General features: G+C 56.3%; 3 protein-coding genes across 5 annotated transcripts; 2 read left to right on the top strand and 1 right to left on the bottom strand.

The window, feature by feature from the left end:
* Positions 1-116: 116 nt before the first annotated feature.
* On the top strand, positions 117-1,249 carry LOC132070347 (thyroid hormone-inducible hepatic protein-like). 2 transcript variants are annotated; one of them, XM_059467039.1, is made up of 2 exons: positions 117-583; positions 874-1,249. In XM_059467039.1, exon 1 carries the CDS (start codon positions 164-166, stop codon positions 563-565), a length of 402 nt encoding a protein of 133 aa, XP_059323022.1. In that variant the 5' UTR covers positions 117-163; the 3' UTR covers positions 566-583; positions 874-1,249. The 2 variants fall into 2 exon arrangements, with proteins under 2 accessions (XP_059323022.1, XP_059323021.1); XM_059467038.1 differs by having other exon boundaries at positions 869-1,249.
* Positions 1,250-3,633: 2,384 nt separating this feature from the next.
* LOC132069817 (thyroid hormone-inducible hepatic protein-like) lies at positions 3,634-4,781 on the bottom strand. 2 transcript variants are annotated; one of them, XM_059466267.1, is made up of 2 exons: positions 4,292-4,781; positions 3,634-4,001 (listed from the first exon to the last, which is right to left on the bottom strand). In XM_059466267.1, the coding sequence occupies exon 1, from the start codon at positions 4,709-4,711 to the stop codon at positions 4,310-4,312; it is 402 nt and encodes a 133-aa protein (XP_059322250.1). In that variant the 5' UTR covers positions 4,712-4,781; the 3' UTR covers positions 3,634-4,001; positions 4,292-4,309. The 2 variants fall into 2 exon arrangements, with proteins under 2 accessions (XP_059322250.1, XP_059322249.1); XM_059466266.1 differs by having other exon boundaries at positions 3,634-4,006; positions 4,292-4,780.
* A 4,196-nt stretch (positions 4,782-8,977) lies between these two features.
* Positions 8,978-10,134, top strand: LOC132070319 (thyroid hormone-inducible hepatic protein-like). Its single transcript, XM_059467001.1, has 2 exons — positions 8,978-9,468; positions 9,759-10,134. The coding sequence occupies exon 1, from the start codon at positions 9,049-9,051 to the stop codon at positions 9,448-9,450; it is 402 nt and encodes a 133-aa protein (XP_059322984.1). The 5' UTR covers positions 8,978-9,048; the 3' UTR covers positions 9,451-9,468; positions 9,759-10,134.
* The last annotated feature ends 2,923 nt before the right edge of the window (positions 10,135-13,057 follow it).

Raw genomic sequence — 13,057 nt, 5'->3', positions numbered from 1 at the left:
AAGCCCGACCCCAAGGGCATCCAGCCCAAGCAGGGCTGGCAGGGGAGGACAGCAGGGGAGGGCCATGCCCCAGCACTGCATAAAAAGCCCCCGCAGGGCCAGGGAGCAGTGAGCCTGTGAGAAGAGCCCAGAGCAGCAGTGCCAGAGCTGTAGGAGAAGGGCCATGGAGCAGTACTTCTCAGCCACGCAGAAGATGGAGCAGGAGGTGATGTTCCCCAGCCTGCTGCGAGGGGTCTTCCCGCAGGAGGAGGGGGCAGCCCCGGCTGCCGAGAGCCGCACGGACCTCTACGAGCGCTACCAGCTCCTCAAGGCCATCAAGCCCATGGTGGAGAAAGGCCTGGCCTCTGGGGGTGACCAGAGCCCCAGCGGTGCCGACACCGACGGCGACACATCCTTGGACAGCAACGGGGCCGAGGATGCCCAGCTCGAGGAGCGCCTGTCCCAGCACCTGACTGGCCTGCAGCAGGTCCTCACCCACCTCACCAGGGACACCAACGCCCTGACCCGCAGGTACAGCCAGATCCTGGAGCAGATCAACCTCAGCGAGGGGCAGCCCAGCTGGTGACCCTGTCCTGGCCACCAGGTAAGACCTGGGGACATGCACAATCCAGGGGCAGCAAGACAGTGGGTGGCTTCCCTGTTGGGAGAGGTGCCCAGCAGTGAAGGGGTGGGGATGTGCTGGGAAGGGCCTGGGAATGGGGGCTGTCCCCTCAGCTGGAGATGGATATCCCTCTCCATGCTGGAGGAGGGAGCCTGGCCCATTGCTCTGTGCAGAGACTGCTGGGCTTCAGGGTCTGTGGACTCAGGGTTGATGGTCCTTGTGTCCCCCTGGGATGATCCTTGGAGTTAAGGAATGCTGCTGTTGCAGGACAGGTGCTGGTGTCAGGAAGCACAAGACATCCCCGTGGCTGACCACTGCAGGCTCTCCCCAGTTCCGCTGGCATTCCCCGCTCCCTGGCAGCTGATGGGATCTCCTGGCCCCGGCACCGGAGATGGCTGTGAGCACTGCAGAACCAGATGGTGCCTTATCCTCATCGGAAGAAGCATCTGGCTGTGCTGGCAAGGCCATTGGAAGTGCTGCAGGCTCATGGCCTCCTCTTTATTTTCAAAGAGTAGCACCAAATTGCGAGTGTTGTGATGTGACCATGACCTCCAACAGTCCCTGGAGATTGCCAAGCCCTTTTCCAGCTGGTACCTGGACTCCAAGGGCTTTTCCCACTGTTTTTTCTAATAAAAGAATCCCTGGGAAGCCAGTGTTGTCAGTGTGCTGCTTTCACTCATGGAGTGCCCCAGGGACAATGGCAGGGGGACACTGGCTCTGCAGGGTGGGATCTTTCCAGGACAATGCTGGGGAAATGGGAAAGGGACAAAGAATCCCAAAGCTGTGGAATTGGTTGGGTTGGAAAGCATCTTCAGAGACCACCTAATTCAATGCCCTGCTGTGTGCTGGGACATCCTGCACTAGACCAGATGTCTCAGGACTGTGTTGAATCTCAGGGCCTGTGCAAACTCACTGGGCAACCTGTTCCTTTGTGTCACCAGCCTCAGGCTGAAATATTTCTTCCTTTTGTTGTCAGCAACATGGTCAAAAGTCGGTTACAAACTGTTATAAAATAGTTCATAATTCTTAAGTGTCGCAGACATTTCTCCACAGAAATCCTTCCTTTCATATTTCTGTGTCTTCGGGAGCCAGAGGCCCCCGAAGAGAAGGTAAACAATTATTATCAGCTGCTGTGGAATGCAATAGGATTCACCTTGATTGGCTCATTTTCTATGTTTATAATTAAGAGCCAATCACCAGTTCAAGCCAGGGGACTGAGTCCTTGGCCACAACTTTGTTGTGGGTTCTTTTCTATCTCTTCCTAGCTTAGCTAGCTGCTCTGCAAACCTCTCTCTATATTCTTTTAGTATAATTATAATGTATTAAATCATATCTTAATAAATTCAGCCTTCTGATCAAGAAACAAGATTCACCGTCTCTCTCTCACCAACTGCGACCCACACAGGTCGCGGTAATACTTAAGCACTTCAAACCGTTTGGTTATTATATTGTAAAAGTGGAAAAAAGGGTAGTTATAAGGCATTCGGTACTCAGTGTACCATATTACACCTAAGTAATGTGTACCACTACCTAAGCAAAACGAGCTAGCCCGGACAGAACTGCAAATGGCCAATGAAGTGCCTTAGCCTTCATGCAAATGAAGGAACCCAACAGAAAACCATTCGGAGGATCAAAAATAAATTTTAAAAAAAGGGTCATCTGAGCCAATGAATCTGTGGTGCTCTACCTGGACATCGGGAACATCGCTTCTGAAGAAAGGAAGTAGATCCAGTGCCGGCACTGAGGCATTGTCTACTGGAACGCTCCTGCTCAACCCACTGGCCCCCTAAGCTTTGGACCTTATTAGAATAAATGCTGAAATCACTTTAGCGCAAGGGGTGTGTTCCCATTTTTAACAGCACCACAAAAGCTGATGCCTGTGCACAACTAAGTGTGAATCTTTCCAACACTCTGCCCAGTCATGCAACAGTGAGGGGCAGCAGAGTTGTACGTCTCACCACCTCTGGAACGTAGCCTCCCTCAAGTCGATAGCTCCATGTCCAGACATCCCAGCTTTGGGATACAATGGAGATTCTCATTAACTTGCTGACTGGCAGCTGCTTTCCTAGAAAAGCAGGACTCCTGGGCGCTGGTGCAGTGAGATCCTTGGGTTCCAGCAGCCACAGAGCTGGTGTTTGGGCAACCTGTCCTCAACTCACCGTCCTCCTGGGGAGCCAGGCCAACTCAGGGGAGGGGAAATGTCACCCCCATGTCCAAATGACTATGTATCATCCCCAGTGCCTCCTGCTGAGACATCTCCCATTACTCTGGATGTCCCAAACCCCTCAGAACTGTCCTTGTCCCCCCTTGATCCTGGCCATGGCCCTTTCAGAGAGGGCACTTCTGGGTCTGGCCTCAGCTGCCTCCACCAGAGCCCCCAGTCCCCTCAGCAGTTCACACCCCCACAGCTGGCTGGAGACCCTGTCCCTGCTGCCCACGCTGGGGCAGGACAAGCCAAAGCCAGAATGGTCTCAGCAGCTGAGAGAAATGGCGTGATCAGGAGAGAGGAGATGGGAATCTCCAGTGTATCCAAGGGCTGGGGTGTCTGTACATGGAGCTGGGATCTTGGGGCAGCTGCTGCCTAGAGGGGCTGAGACCTACAGCTCTGCTGCCCCTCACTGTTGCATGACTGGGCCGAGTGCTGGGCAGACCCACATTTTTTGTGCACAGAAATCAGGCATGAGCTTTTGAGATGTTGCTGTCAACAAAGGGATGAAACATTTCAGCCTGAGGCTGGTGACACAAAGGAACAGGTTGCCCAGTGAGTTTGCACAGGCCCTGAGGTTCAACACAGTCCTGAGACATCTGGTCTAGTGCAAGATGTCCCAGCACACAGCAGGGCATTGCACTAGGTGATCTCTGAAGATCCCTTCCAACCCAAATAATCCCACAACTTTGGGATTCTTTGTCCCTTTCCCATTTAGCAGCATGGCCATGGAAAGATCCCACCCTGCAGAGCGAGTGTCCCCCTGCCATTGTCCCTGGGGCACTCCATGAGTGAAAGCAGCACACTGACAACACTGGCTTCCCAGGGATTCTTTTATTAGAAAAAACACTGGGAAAAGCCCTTGGAGTCCAGGTACCAGCTGGAAAAGGGCTTGGCAATCTCCAGGGACTGTTGGAGGTCATGGTCACATCACAACACTCGCAATTTGGTGCCACTCTTTGAAAATAAAGAGGAGGCCACGAGCCTGCAGCATTTCCAATGGCCTTGCCAGCACAGCCGGATGCTTCTTCCGATGAGGATAAGGCACCATCTGGTTCTGCAGTGCTCACAGCCATCTCCGGCGCCGGTGCAGGGAGACCCATCAGCTGCCAGGGAGTGGGGAATGCCGGCGGGACTGGGGAGAGCCTGCAGTGGTCAGCCACGGGGATGTCTTGTGCTTCCTGACACCAGCACCTGTCCTGCAACAGCAGCATTCCTTAACTCCAAGGATCATCCCAGAGGGGCACAAGGACCATCAACCCTGAGTCCACAGACCCTGAAGCCCTGCAGTCTCTGCACAGAGCAATGGGCCAGGCTCCCTCCTCCAGCATGGAGAGGGATATCCATCCCCAGCTGAGGGGACAGCCCCCATTCCCAGGCCCTTCCCAGCACATCCCCACCCCTTCACTGCTGGGCACCTCTCCCAACAGGGAAGCCACCCATTGTCTTGCTGCCCCTGGACTGTGCATGTCCCCAGGTCTTACCTGGTGGCCAGGACAGGGTCACCAGCTGGGCTGCCCCTCGCTGAGGTTGATCTGCTCCAGGATCTGGCTGTACCTGCGGGTCAGGGCGTTGGTGTCCCTGGTGAGGTGGGTGAGGACCTGCTGCAGGCCAGTCAGGTGCTGGGACAGGCGCTCCTCGAGCTGGGCATCCTCGGCCCCGTTGCTGTCCAAGGATGTGTCGCCGTTGGTGTCGGCACCGCTGGGGCTCTGGTCACCCCCAGAGGCCAGGCCTTTCTCCACCATGGGCTTGATGGCCTTGAGGAGCTGGTAGCGCTCGTAGAGGTCCGTGCGGCTCTCGGCAGCCGGGGCTGCCCCCTCCTCCTGCGGGAAGACCCCTCGCAGCAGGCTGGGGAACATCACCTCCTGCTCCATCTTCTGCGTGGCTGAGAAGTACTGCTCCATGGCCCTTCTCCTACAGCTCTGGCACTGCTGCTCTGGGCTCTTCTCACAGGCTCACTGCTCCCTGGCCCTGCGGGGGCTTTTTATGCAGTGCTGGGGCACGGCCCTCCCCTGCTGTCCTCCCCTGCCAGCCCTGCTTGGGCTGGATGCCCTTGGGGTCGGGCTTGGCTCCAGCCCAGCCGGGGCTCGGCCCTGCTGTGTGTCCCTGGCTCTGTGCAATCTTTCCTGGCCCAGCCTCCCCGTGGCCTTCACCCGAGCTGGCCGGGGGTCCTGCTGCCTCCCCATGCCAGGAGCCACGGGGTGGTGGGCAGCCAGGAGGAGAGGTGCCCAGGGTCTCTCCCGTCCTGTCCTGTGTTATCTCAGTGCCCCAACACGTTCAGTCCTGGGGCCCTCTGCCTGTGGCTCCAGCTCCTGTGCCCAGTTTGGGAAGGCTGCAGGGGACAGTCACCTCCCCTCGTTCCTGCTGCCATGCGCTCAGGATGTGAACACTGCGGGGACATTGAGCAACTCCTTTAGCACACACAGGGAAATCTGGAACACACTGGAAATTCACTGGAACATTGTCCCACTGGGTGTCTGGGGACAATGGAGCCTGCTGGTGACCAGAGATTTGGGTGCCCAGAAACATCCAATGCCCCCAAGCTCCCCCTGCATCCAGCAGGGATGTGGACAGGGACAGGGACATGACTCCATGATGTGTAACTGCTGTGGCAGCAGCACAGTGCCATTGCTGCCCCCAGGGGATTGTGGACATGCGTTCCCTGCCATTGTTGCTATTCTGGGAGAGCAAAAGCCACAGCCAGGGCACCAGACAGCATTGCCTCTCCCTCCATGTCCCTGTGGCACGTGTAAATCATGGACAGTGGTTCTGTGTGTGGAAAGGCTGTGGGGTACCTGGTTCCTTTTGCAAACCTTGGTGCTCGCAGCTCTCCCTCTGTCCCTCTCTGTTCCAGCCCTGCCACGCACTCTTTGCCCACCCTTTCCCCACCTGTCCTGGATGCCCCTCTTGTCCCTTTCCTTGTGTCCTGGCATCTCTTTGTGCCCTGCCATGGGGCCCATTGCTGCACCAAGGAGTGTGGGTGCTGCTGGCCCCGTGCAGGTGCCAGACAGAGCCTTGGCCACATCAGGCCACCTGTGGAGCTTCCTGGAGATGCAGGCACATGACAGGGCTCTGGGGACACAGGGACACAGCGCATGATTTGCTCTCTTTCTCCCCCCACCGCCTCCCAAGCTGCTCATAGGGAGCATGAAAGAATGTTTGGGGGTGACAGGGCCTCAGCAGACTCTGATGGCTCCCCAGCTCATTCTCCTTGGGATATGACTATTTACCAAATCCTCTCTGTGCCTCTGGGGACCATGCAATGGAGAAGAGGAGCAGTGGGTTCAGGTCTGAGAGGGAGAAGCCAGTGTGCAGAATTGGCACCTGGCTGGTCTAGGAGGGGAAAATGGGAGATCTGCCAACACCGATGGTTGCAAAATTAGGGATGGAGCCCGTGGCCTTTCCCAAAATAGAACCAATTCCTCCAATTGCCACATACTACAAGATAAGAAGGGACCGGAGTCCTGGCCATTGACCTGCCGTGGTCTCCACTCCAGGATGGAGTGATGGGTGTGAAGGTAGCACCATCTGTGCTCCGCTATGGGCCATGAAAGCTAAGTCCCATGGATGCAGATCCCCTTGTGGCATTTGGTCCCATCTCTGTCCTCATGACCCATTGTCCTGATTCAGGGCAAATATGGGACAGAACCCCCAGAGGGGCTTCTCTAGGAAAGCAGATTGAATTGGTCGCGCCCCCAACTGGTTTGGGAGGAAATACGGCCTTGAAGAAAAGTGGAAAAAAACCTGTTCATTAAACAATAAAAGCTAAACAATGTTAAACAATAAAACCCCCTGCCGCTCCAAAAGAGATTACAAACTGAGAAAAGTCCCCTCCCCGGGTTGTAGCTCAGCTCACTCAGTCTCTGATCAGTCCGTCAGGCGCTGGAAATGCCGCAGCCCAGGCCCGGCCCGGTAGGCCCCAGGTGTGAGCTGCCAGTGCTCTGCTGGTGTTCAGGCCAGAGCAGCTTTGAACAGGCCCAGAGAAAGGGAAAAAACACCACAGGCCAGGGAACTTCTTTGCCTCAGCTAGCTAAACTAACTAAAACAAAGGAGAGCTCTGTCCCGCTGTCTGTCCATCCACAGACAACACAGCCCAGGAGCAGGAATGTGGAGGAGTGAGTGCAGTGTGTGAAAACAAACTGCTGCTTCTTCTCTGCCCCTTTCACTCTCTGCAACACGTCCTAAAGGTGCAGAACTTATTATTCAGCATGAACGGATCAAAACTACTGGGGATAAAAGCATGATATAGTCAACCCAGGACACCCATGCAGGATTCCATGCAGCAGAGCACTCCCAGGGAGATGTCCCACACTGGAGTCTGCTGCCGTGTTCAGCCTGGCAGTGATGGGCAGAGCCTGCTCAATGTCCCTGGAGTGTTCACATCCTGAGTGCATGGCAGGGAGGAGTGGGGGCACACCAGGCCTCAGGAGGTGGGCCCGCTCCCACAGGACCCCAGAACTGAACATGGTGGGGGGTTGAGATAGGATAGGAAAGGACAGGAGGGAACCCGGGCACCCCTCCTCATTGTCAGCCCTGGCTCCTGGCCCAGACTCCCTGAGGCCTGTCCTGTGCCTGACCTGGCTTGGGGGTCCCAGAGCATCAACTCCAGACCATGGCTGGTCAATGGCCAGGACTCCTGTCCCTTCTTATCTTGCAGTATGTGCCAATTGGAGGAATTGGTTCTATTTTGGGAAAGGCCATGGGCTCCTTCCCCTGTTTTGCAACCCTCAGTGTTGGCAGCTCTCCCACTGTCCCCTCCTGCTGTCCCCTCCTAGCCCAGCCATGTGCCCATTCTGCCACCTGGCGTCTCCCCCTCAGCCCTGAACCCTGTGCTCCTCTTCTCCTTTTCTGGGTGCTCCTGGCATTCTGGGCTGCCCTGTGCTGCACTGAGGTTTGCACACACTGGCAGCCCCGCGCTCCCAGGACTTCTGGGCTGCCATGGAGCATCCTGAAGGTTCAGAGACATCATAGTGTCCCTCTAGTATAGCCTCAGGGGAGGACATATCTGCCCCAGGGCTGGAGCTTCACTGTGGATATCAGGATTTGAGCCCTGCTGGCAGCTCAGCCCCACTCAGGTGCTCTGTCACTTCCTCCAGGTGGGAAGGGGGAGAGAATTGGGGAGGGTAAAAGAGAAGTCGTGGGTAGAAATGAAGACAGCTGCACTCTCACAGACATCTTTTCATAAAATCCTTTCTTTAGGATTTTCCCTTCTGGGAAGCTGAGGCCCCAGAAAAAGAATGTAAACAATGGTTATCTGCTGCTGTGGAATGCAGCAGGTGATCCGTGATTGGTCTCCTGTGGATGTTTGGTTTTACTGACCACTCATGGCAGAGCTGCTCTTGCTCTCTGCCGGAACACAGACCATTGTTATTCATTCTTTTCTATTCTTAGCTTAGCTAGCCTTCTGAGAACCTTTCCTCTATTTATTTTAGTATAGTCATAACATAATATATATCATAAAATAATAAATAAAGCCTTCTGAACACGAGGTCGACATTCTCGCCTCCTCTCTTCGTCTGCAACTGTGCTGCTGCCACAGCAGGTACACATCATGGAGTCAGGTCCCTGTCCCTGTCCACATCCCTGCTGGATGCAGGGGGAGCTTGGGGGCATTGGATGTTTCTGGGCACCCAAATCTCTGGTCACCAGCAGGCTCCATTGTCCCCAGACACCCAGTGGGACAATGTTCCAGTGAATTTCCAGTGTGTTCCAGATTTCCCTGTGTGTGCTAAAGGAGTTGCTCAATGTCCCCGCAGTGTTCACATCCTGAGCGCATGGCAGCAGGAACGAGGGGAGGTGACTGTCCCCTGCAGCCTTCCCAAACTGGGCACAGGAGCTGGAGCCACAGGCAGAGGGCCCCAGGACTGAACGTGTTGGGGCACTGAGATAACACAGGACAGGACGGGAGAGACCCTGGGCACCTCTCCTCCTGGCTGCCCACCACCCCGTGGCTCCTGGCATGGGGAGGCAGCAGGACCCCCGGCCAGCTCGGGTGAAGGCCACGGGGAGGCTGGGCCAGGAAAGATTGCACAGAGCCAGGGACACACAGCAGGGCCGAGCCCCGGCTGGGCTGGAGCCAAGCCCGACCCCAAGGGCATCCAGCCCAAGCAGGGCTGGCAGGGGAGGACAGCAGGGGAGGGCCGTGCCCCAGCACTGCATAAAAAGCCCCCGCAGGGCCAGGGAGCAGTGAGCCTGTGAGAAGAGCCCAGAGCAGCAGTGCCAGAGCTGTAGGAGAAGGGCCATGGAGCAGTACTTCTCAGCCACGCAGAAGATGGAGCAGGAGGTGATGTTCCCCAGCCTGCTGCGAGGGGTCTTCCCGCAGGAGGAGGGGGCAGCCCCGGCTGCCGAGAGCCGCACGGACCTCTACGAGCGCTACCAGCTCCTCAAGGCCATCAAGCCCATGGTGGAGAAAGGCCTGGCCTCTGGGGGTGACCAGAGCCCCAGCGGTGCCGACACCGACGGCGATACATCCTTGGACAGCAGCGGGGCCGAGGATGCCCAGCTCGAGGAGCGCCTGTCCCAGCACCTGACTGGCCTGCAGCAGGTCCTCACCCACCTCACCAGGGACACCAACGCCCTGACCCGCAGGTACAGCCAGATCCTGGAGCAGATCAACCTCAGCGAGGGGCAGCCCAGCTGGTGACCCTGTCCTGGCCACCAGGTAAGACCTGGGGACATGCACAATCCAGGGGCAGCAAGACAGTGGGTGGCTTCCCTGTTGGGAGAGGTGCCCAGCAGTGAAGGGGTGGGGATGTGCTGGGAAGGGCCTGGGAATGGAGGCTGTCCCCTCAGCTGGGGATGGATATCCCTCTCCATGCTGGAGGAGGGAGCCTGGCCCATTGCTCTGTGCAGAGACTGCTGGGCTTCAGGGTCTGTGGACTCAGGGTTGATGGTCCTTGTGTCCCCCTGGGATGATCCTTGGAGTTAAGGAATGCTGCTGTTGCTGGACAGGTGCTGGTGTCCGGAAGCACAAGACATCCCCGTGGCTGACCACTGCAGGCTCTCCCCAGTCCCGCTGGCATTCCCCGCTCCGTGGCAGCTGATGGGATCTCCTGGCCCCGACACCGGAGATGGCTGTGAGCACTGCAGAACCAGATGGTGCCTTATCCTCATCGGAAGAAGCATCTGGCTGTGCTGGCAAGGCCATTGGAAGGGCTGCAGGCTCATGGCCTCCTCTTTATTTTCAAAGAGTGGCACCAAATTGCGAGTGTTGTGCTGTCTCCTCGACTTCCAACAGTCCCTGGAGATTGCCAAGCCCTTTTCCAGCTGGTACCTGGACTCCAAGGGCTTTTCCCACTGTTTTTTCTAATAAAAGAATCCCTGGGAAGCCAGTGTTGTCAGTGTGCTGCTTTCACTCATGGAGTGCCCCAGGGACAATGGCAGGGGGACACTGGCTCTGCAGGGTGGGATCTTTCCAGGGCCATGCTGGGAAATATGAATGGGACAAAGAGTCCCAAAGTTGTGGGATTATTTGGGTTGGAAGGGATCTTCAGAGACCACCTAGTGCAATGCCCTGCTGTGTGCTGGGACATCTTGCACTAGACCAGATGTCTCAGGACTGTGTTGAACCTCAGGGCCTCTGCAAACTCACTGGGCAACCTGTTCCTTTGTGTCACCAGCCTCAGGCTGAAATGTTTCATCCCTTTGTTGACAGCAACACCACAAAAGCTCATGCCTGATTTCTGTGCACAAAAAATGTGGGTCTGCCCAGCACTCGGCCCAGTCATGCAACAGTGAGGGGCAGCAGAGCTGTAGGTCTCAGCCCCTCTAGGCAGCAGCTGCCCCAAGATCCCAGCTCCATGTACAGACACCCCAGCCCTTGGATACACTGGAGATTCCCATCTCCTCTCTCCTGATCACGCCATTTCTCTCAGCTGCTGAGACCATTCTGGCTTTGGCTTGTCCTGCCCCAGCATGGGCAGCAGGGACAGGGTCTCTAGCCAGCTGTGGGGGTGTGAACTGCTGAGGGGACTGGGGGCTCTGGTGGAGGCAGCTGAGGCCAGACCCAGAAGTGCCCTCTCTGAAAGGGCCATGGCCAGGATCAAGGGGGGACAAGGACAGTTCTGAGGGGTTTGGGACATCCAGAGTAATGGGAGATGTCTCAGCAGGAGGCGCTCGTGGCCATAAGGTGTCATTTGGACATGAGGATGACATTTCCCCTCTCCTGAGTTGGCCTGGCTACCCAGGGAGGACGGTGCGTTGAGGACAGGTTGCCCAAACACCAGCTCTGTGGCCACTGGGACCCAAGGATCTCACTGCACCAGCACCCAGGAGTCCTGCTTTTCTAGGAAAGCAGCTGCCAGTCAGCGAGTTTCCCTATTGAGGGCAAACAGAATTCCCTCCAGACAGAGGGAGGATTTCAGAGCTCATCTGCTCTCTGTCTCTCCTCAGTCTGGGCAATGTTGCAGTCTTGTGATATCCAGAGGAAACGGAGCATGAGGGGCATACTGGGAGAGTCCTCGGCCAGCCCCACTGCAATGGCACCTCTGGCTGGGACATGATGGAGCTGTGCCTTTGGAGCTCCCTGGTCTCCATGCTCATTGCTGAGACAGGTGTTGAACCATAAGGAATGGATGGGGACTGGTTCCTGCAGAGGAGAGAACCATGGAGGGGGCAATGTCCCTCTGGTGGTTTATCTGTCTGTTGCTCAAGGGTGGGATCTGTGTTCCCTGGAGAACACTGCTGGCTGTGCTGGTTTAGGCAGCTGTGGAGTTAATTTTCTTTTCTCATTTCTGTATTGCCACTCTGGTGTAGGGATTGCAGCACATGGAAACGTGGGAGGAAACACTGTTGGGATAATTGATCTCAACCAACCCACAGGACATTTCAAACGATAACACATCAGTATATATAGTGTGGGGAAGAAGTGAGCCACACTTGGAATGATGGCCTTTGTCTTCCGAGGTCAGCATTACCTGTGATGGACCCTGCAGTCCTGGGGATTGCTGAACACCCACCTGCCCATGGGAAGTGATGAATTAATTCCTTGCTTTGCTCTGTTTGCATGCATGGCTTTTGCTTTCCCTATTACATTGGTTTTATTTCAGCCCACATCTTTTCTCATTCTTGCCCTTGATTGTCTCTCTGATCCTGCTGGTGGGGCAGTGAGTGAGTGGCTGTGTGGGCCTTGGTGGGTGGCTGGGGTCAAAGCCTGCTGGTGTCACAGTGAGGGACACTTGCAGTCCCCTGCAGCCATGGCTTTGGGCTTGGGCAGCGCTCAGCAGCCGGAGAGGCTCTGGTGCCCCAGGGCAGTGTCACAGCAGGACACGGGGTGAAGGTCCAACCATGGCTCTTGAACATGACCAGTGGGTGACGCAGGATGTCCCCAAAGGCCGGTGACCTGGGGCAGCTGGAAGGGTTTGCTGACGTCTTGTGGGCTGCTTGCATCCCCCAGGACCCGTGGGCCTCTCTCTGGGAGCCGCTGTCCCTGCAGCTGGCTCCGAGCCCGGTGTGCCACAGGAACCTTGTGCCTGCTCTGATTGCAGGGCATTGCACCACGCTGCCCCAGGGATGTGCCAAGGCCTGACAGGGCCCTGCTGCTGGCCACTGCTGCTGGCCACAGCTGGTGAGAGGTTCCTGCCCTGGTCCCAGGGGGATGTGGGCAGACAGGGCAGATCAGGCATCCTGGTGTGGCAGGGGGTGCTGGCTCTGTACCCACACTGTTGCTGGCCAGCACGGGGAAAGATCTTCTTCCTCCAGATTGTTTAAGCAAATCAGAGTGGCAGCACTTCTTTTAAATCTGTTTAAGGACATCATATCCATGAGAGAGCAGTGACCTGGCACTGGGCTCAGTGGGAGTAAGACAAGAGATAAAGCACAGTTTTGATCCAGAATATTGAATGAGTAAAAAACCCCAAATTCCCTTTTCTAACCAGTCCCAGACATCCTAATCAAAAATCCTGCCCAGCCTAAGAATGGGGGGCTGCCAGTTCCCCTCCCTTCCCACAGGGCAGGTTCCCTGTCTGTACACCCTTGCCTTTCAATTTTTGTGGTGCTCTGGCCTTATCTGTACCACTGACTGCTGCCTACCATTTTCCTCAGCTGATACTGGGGGAAAGCAGCCCACAAATTCACACCTGCTCACCTCTGGTCTGGCTCTGTGGGTCAGGCAATGTGCCTGTAAGCCAGCAAGGTGTGCTCAGGGCTAAGGCAGTGGATGGAGGGCATCATTCCCGTCTGTTCAGCCCTGATGAGGCCTCACCTGGAGTGCTGTGTCCAGTTCTGGTCTTTCTGGTACAAGAGAGACATGG

This window comes from Ammospiza nelsoni, chromosome 2 (assembly GCF_027579445.1).
Source record: "Ammospiza nelsoni isolate bAmmNel1 chromosome 2, bAmmNel1.pri, whole genome shotgun sequence".
Taxonomy (NCBI): domain Eukaryota; kingdom Metazoa; phylum Chordata; class Aves; order Passeriformes; family Passerellidae; genus Ammospiza; species Ammospiza nelsoni.
Note: the sequence above shows the minus strand (reverse complement) of the source record. Positions and strands in the feature narration are given on the sequence as shown.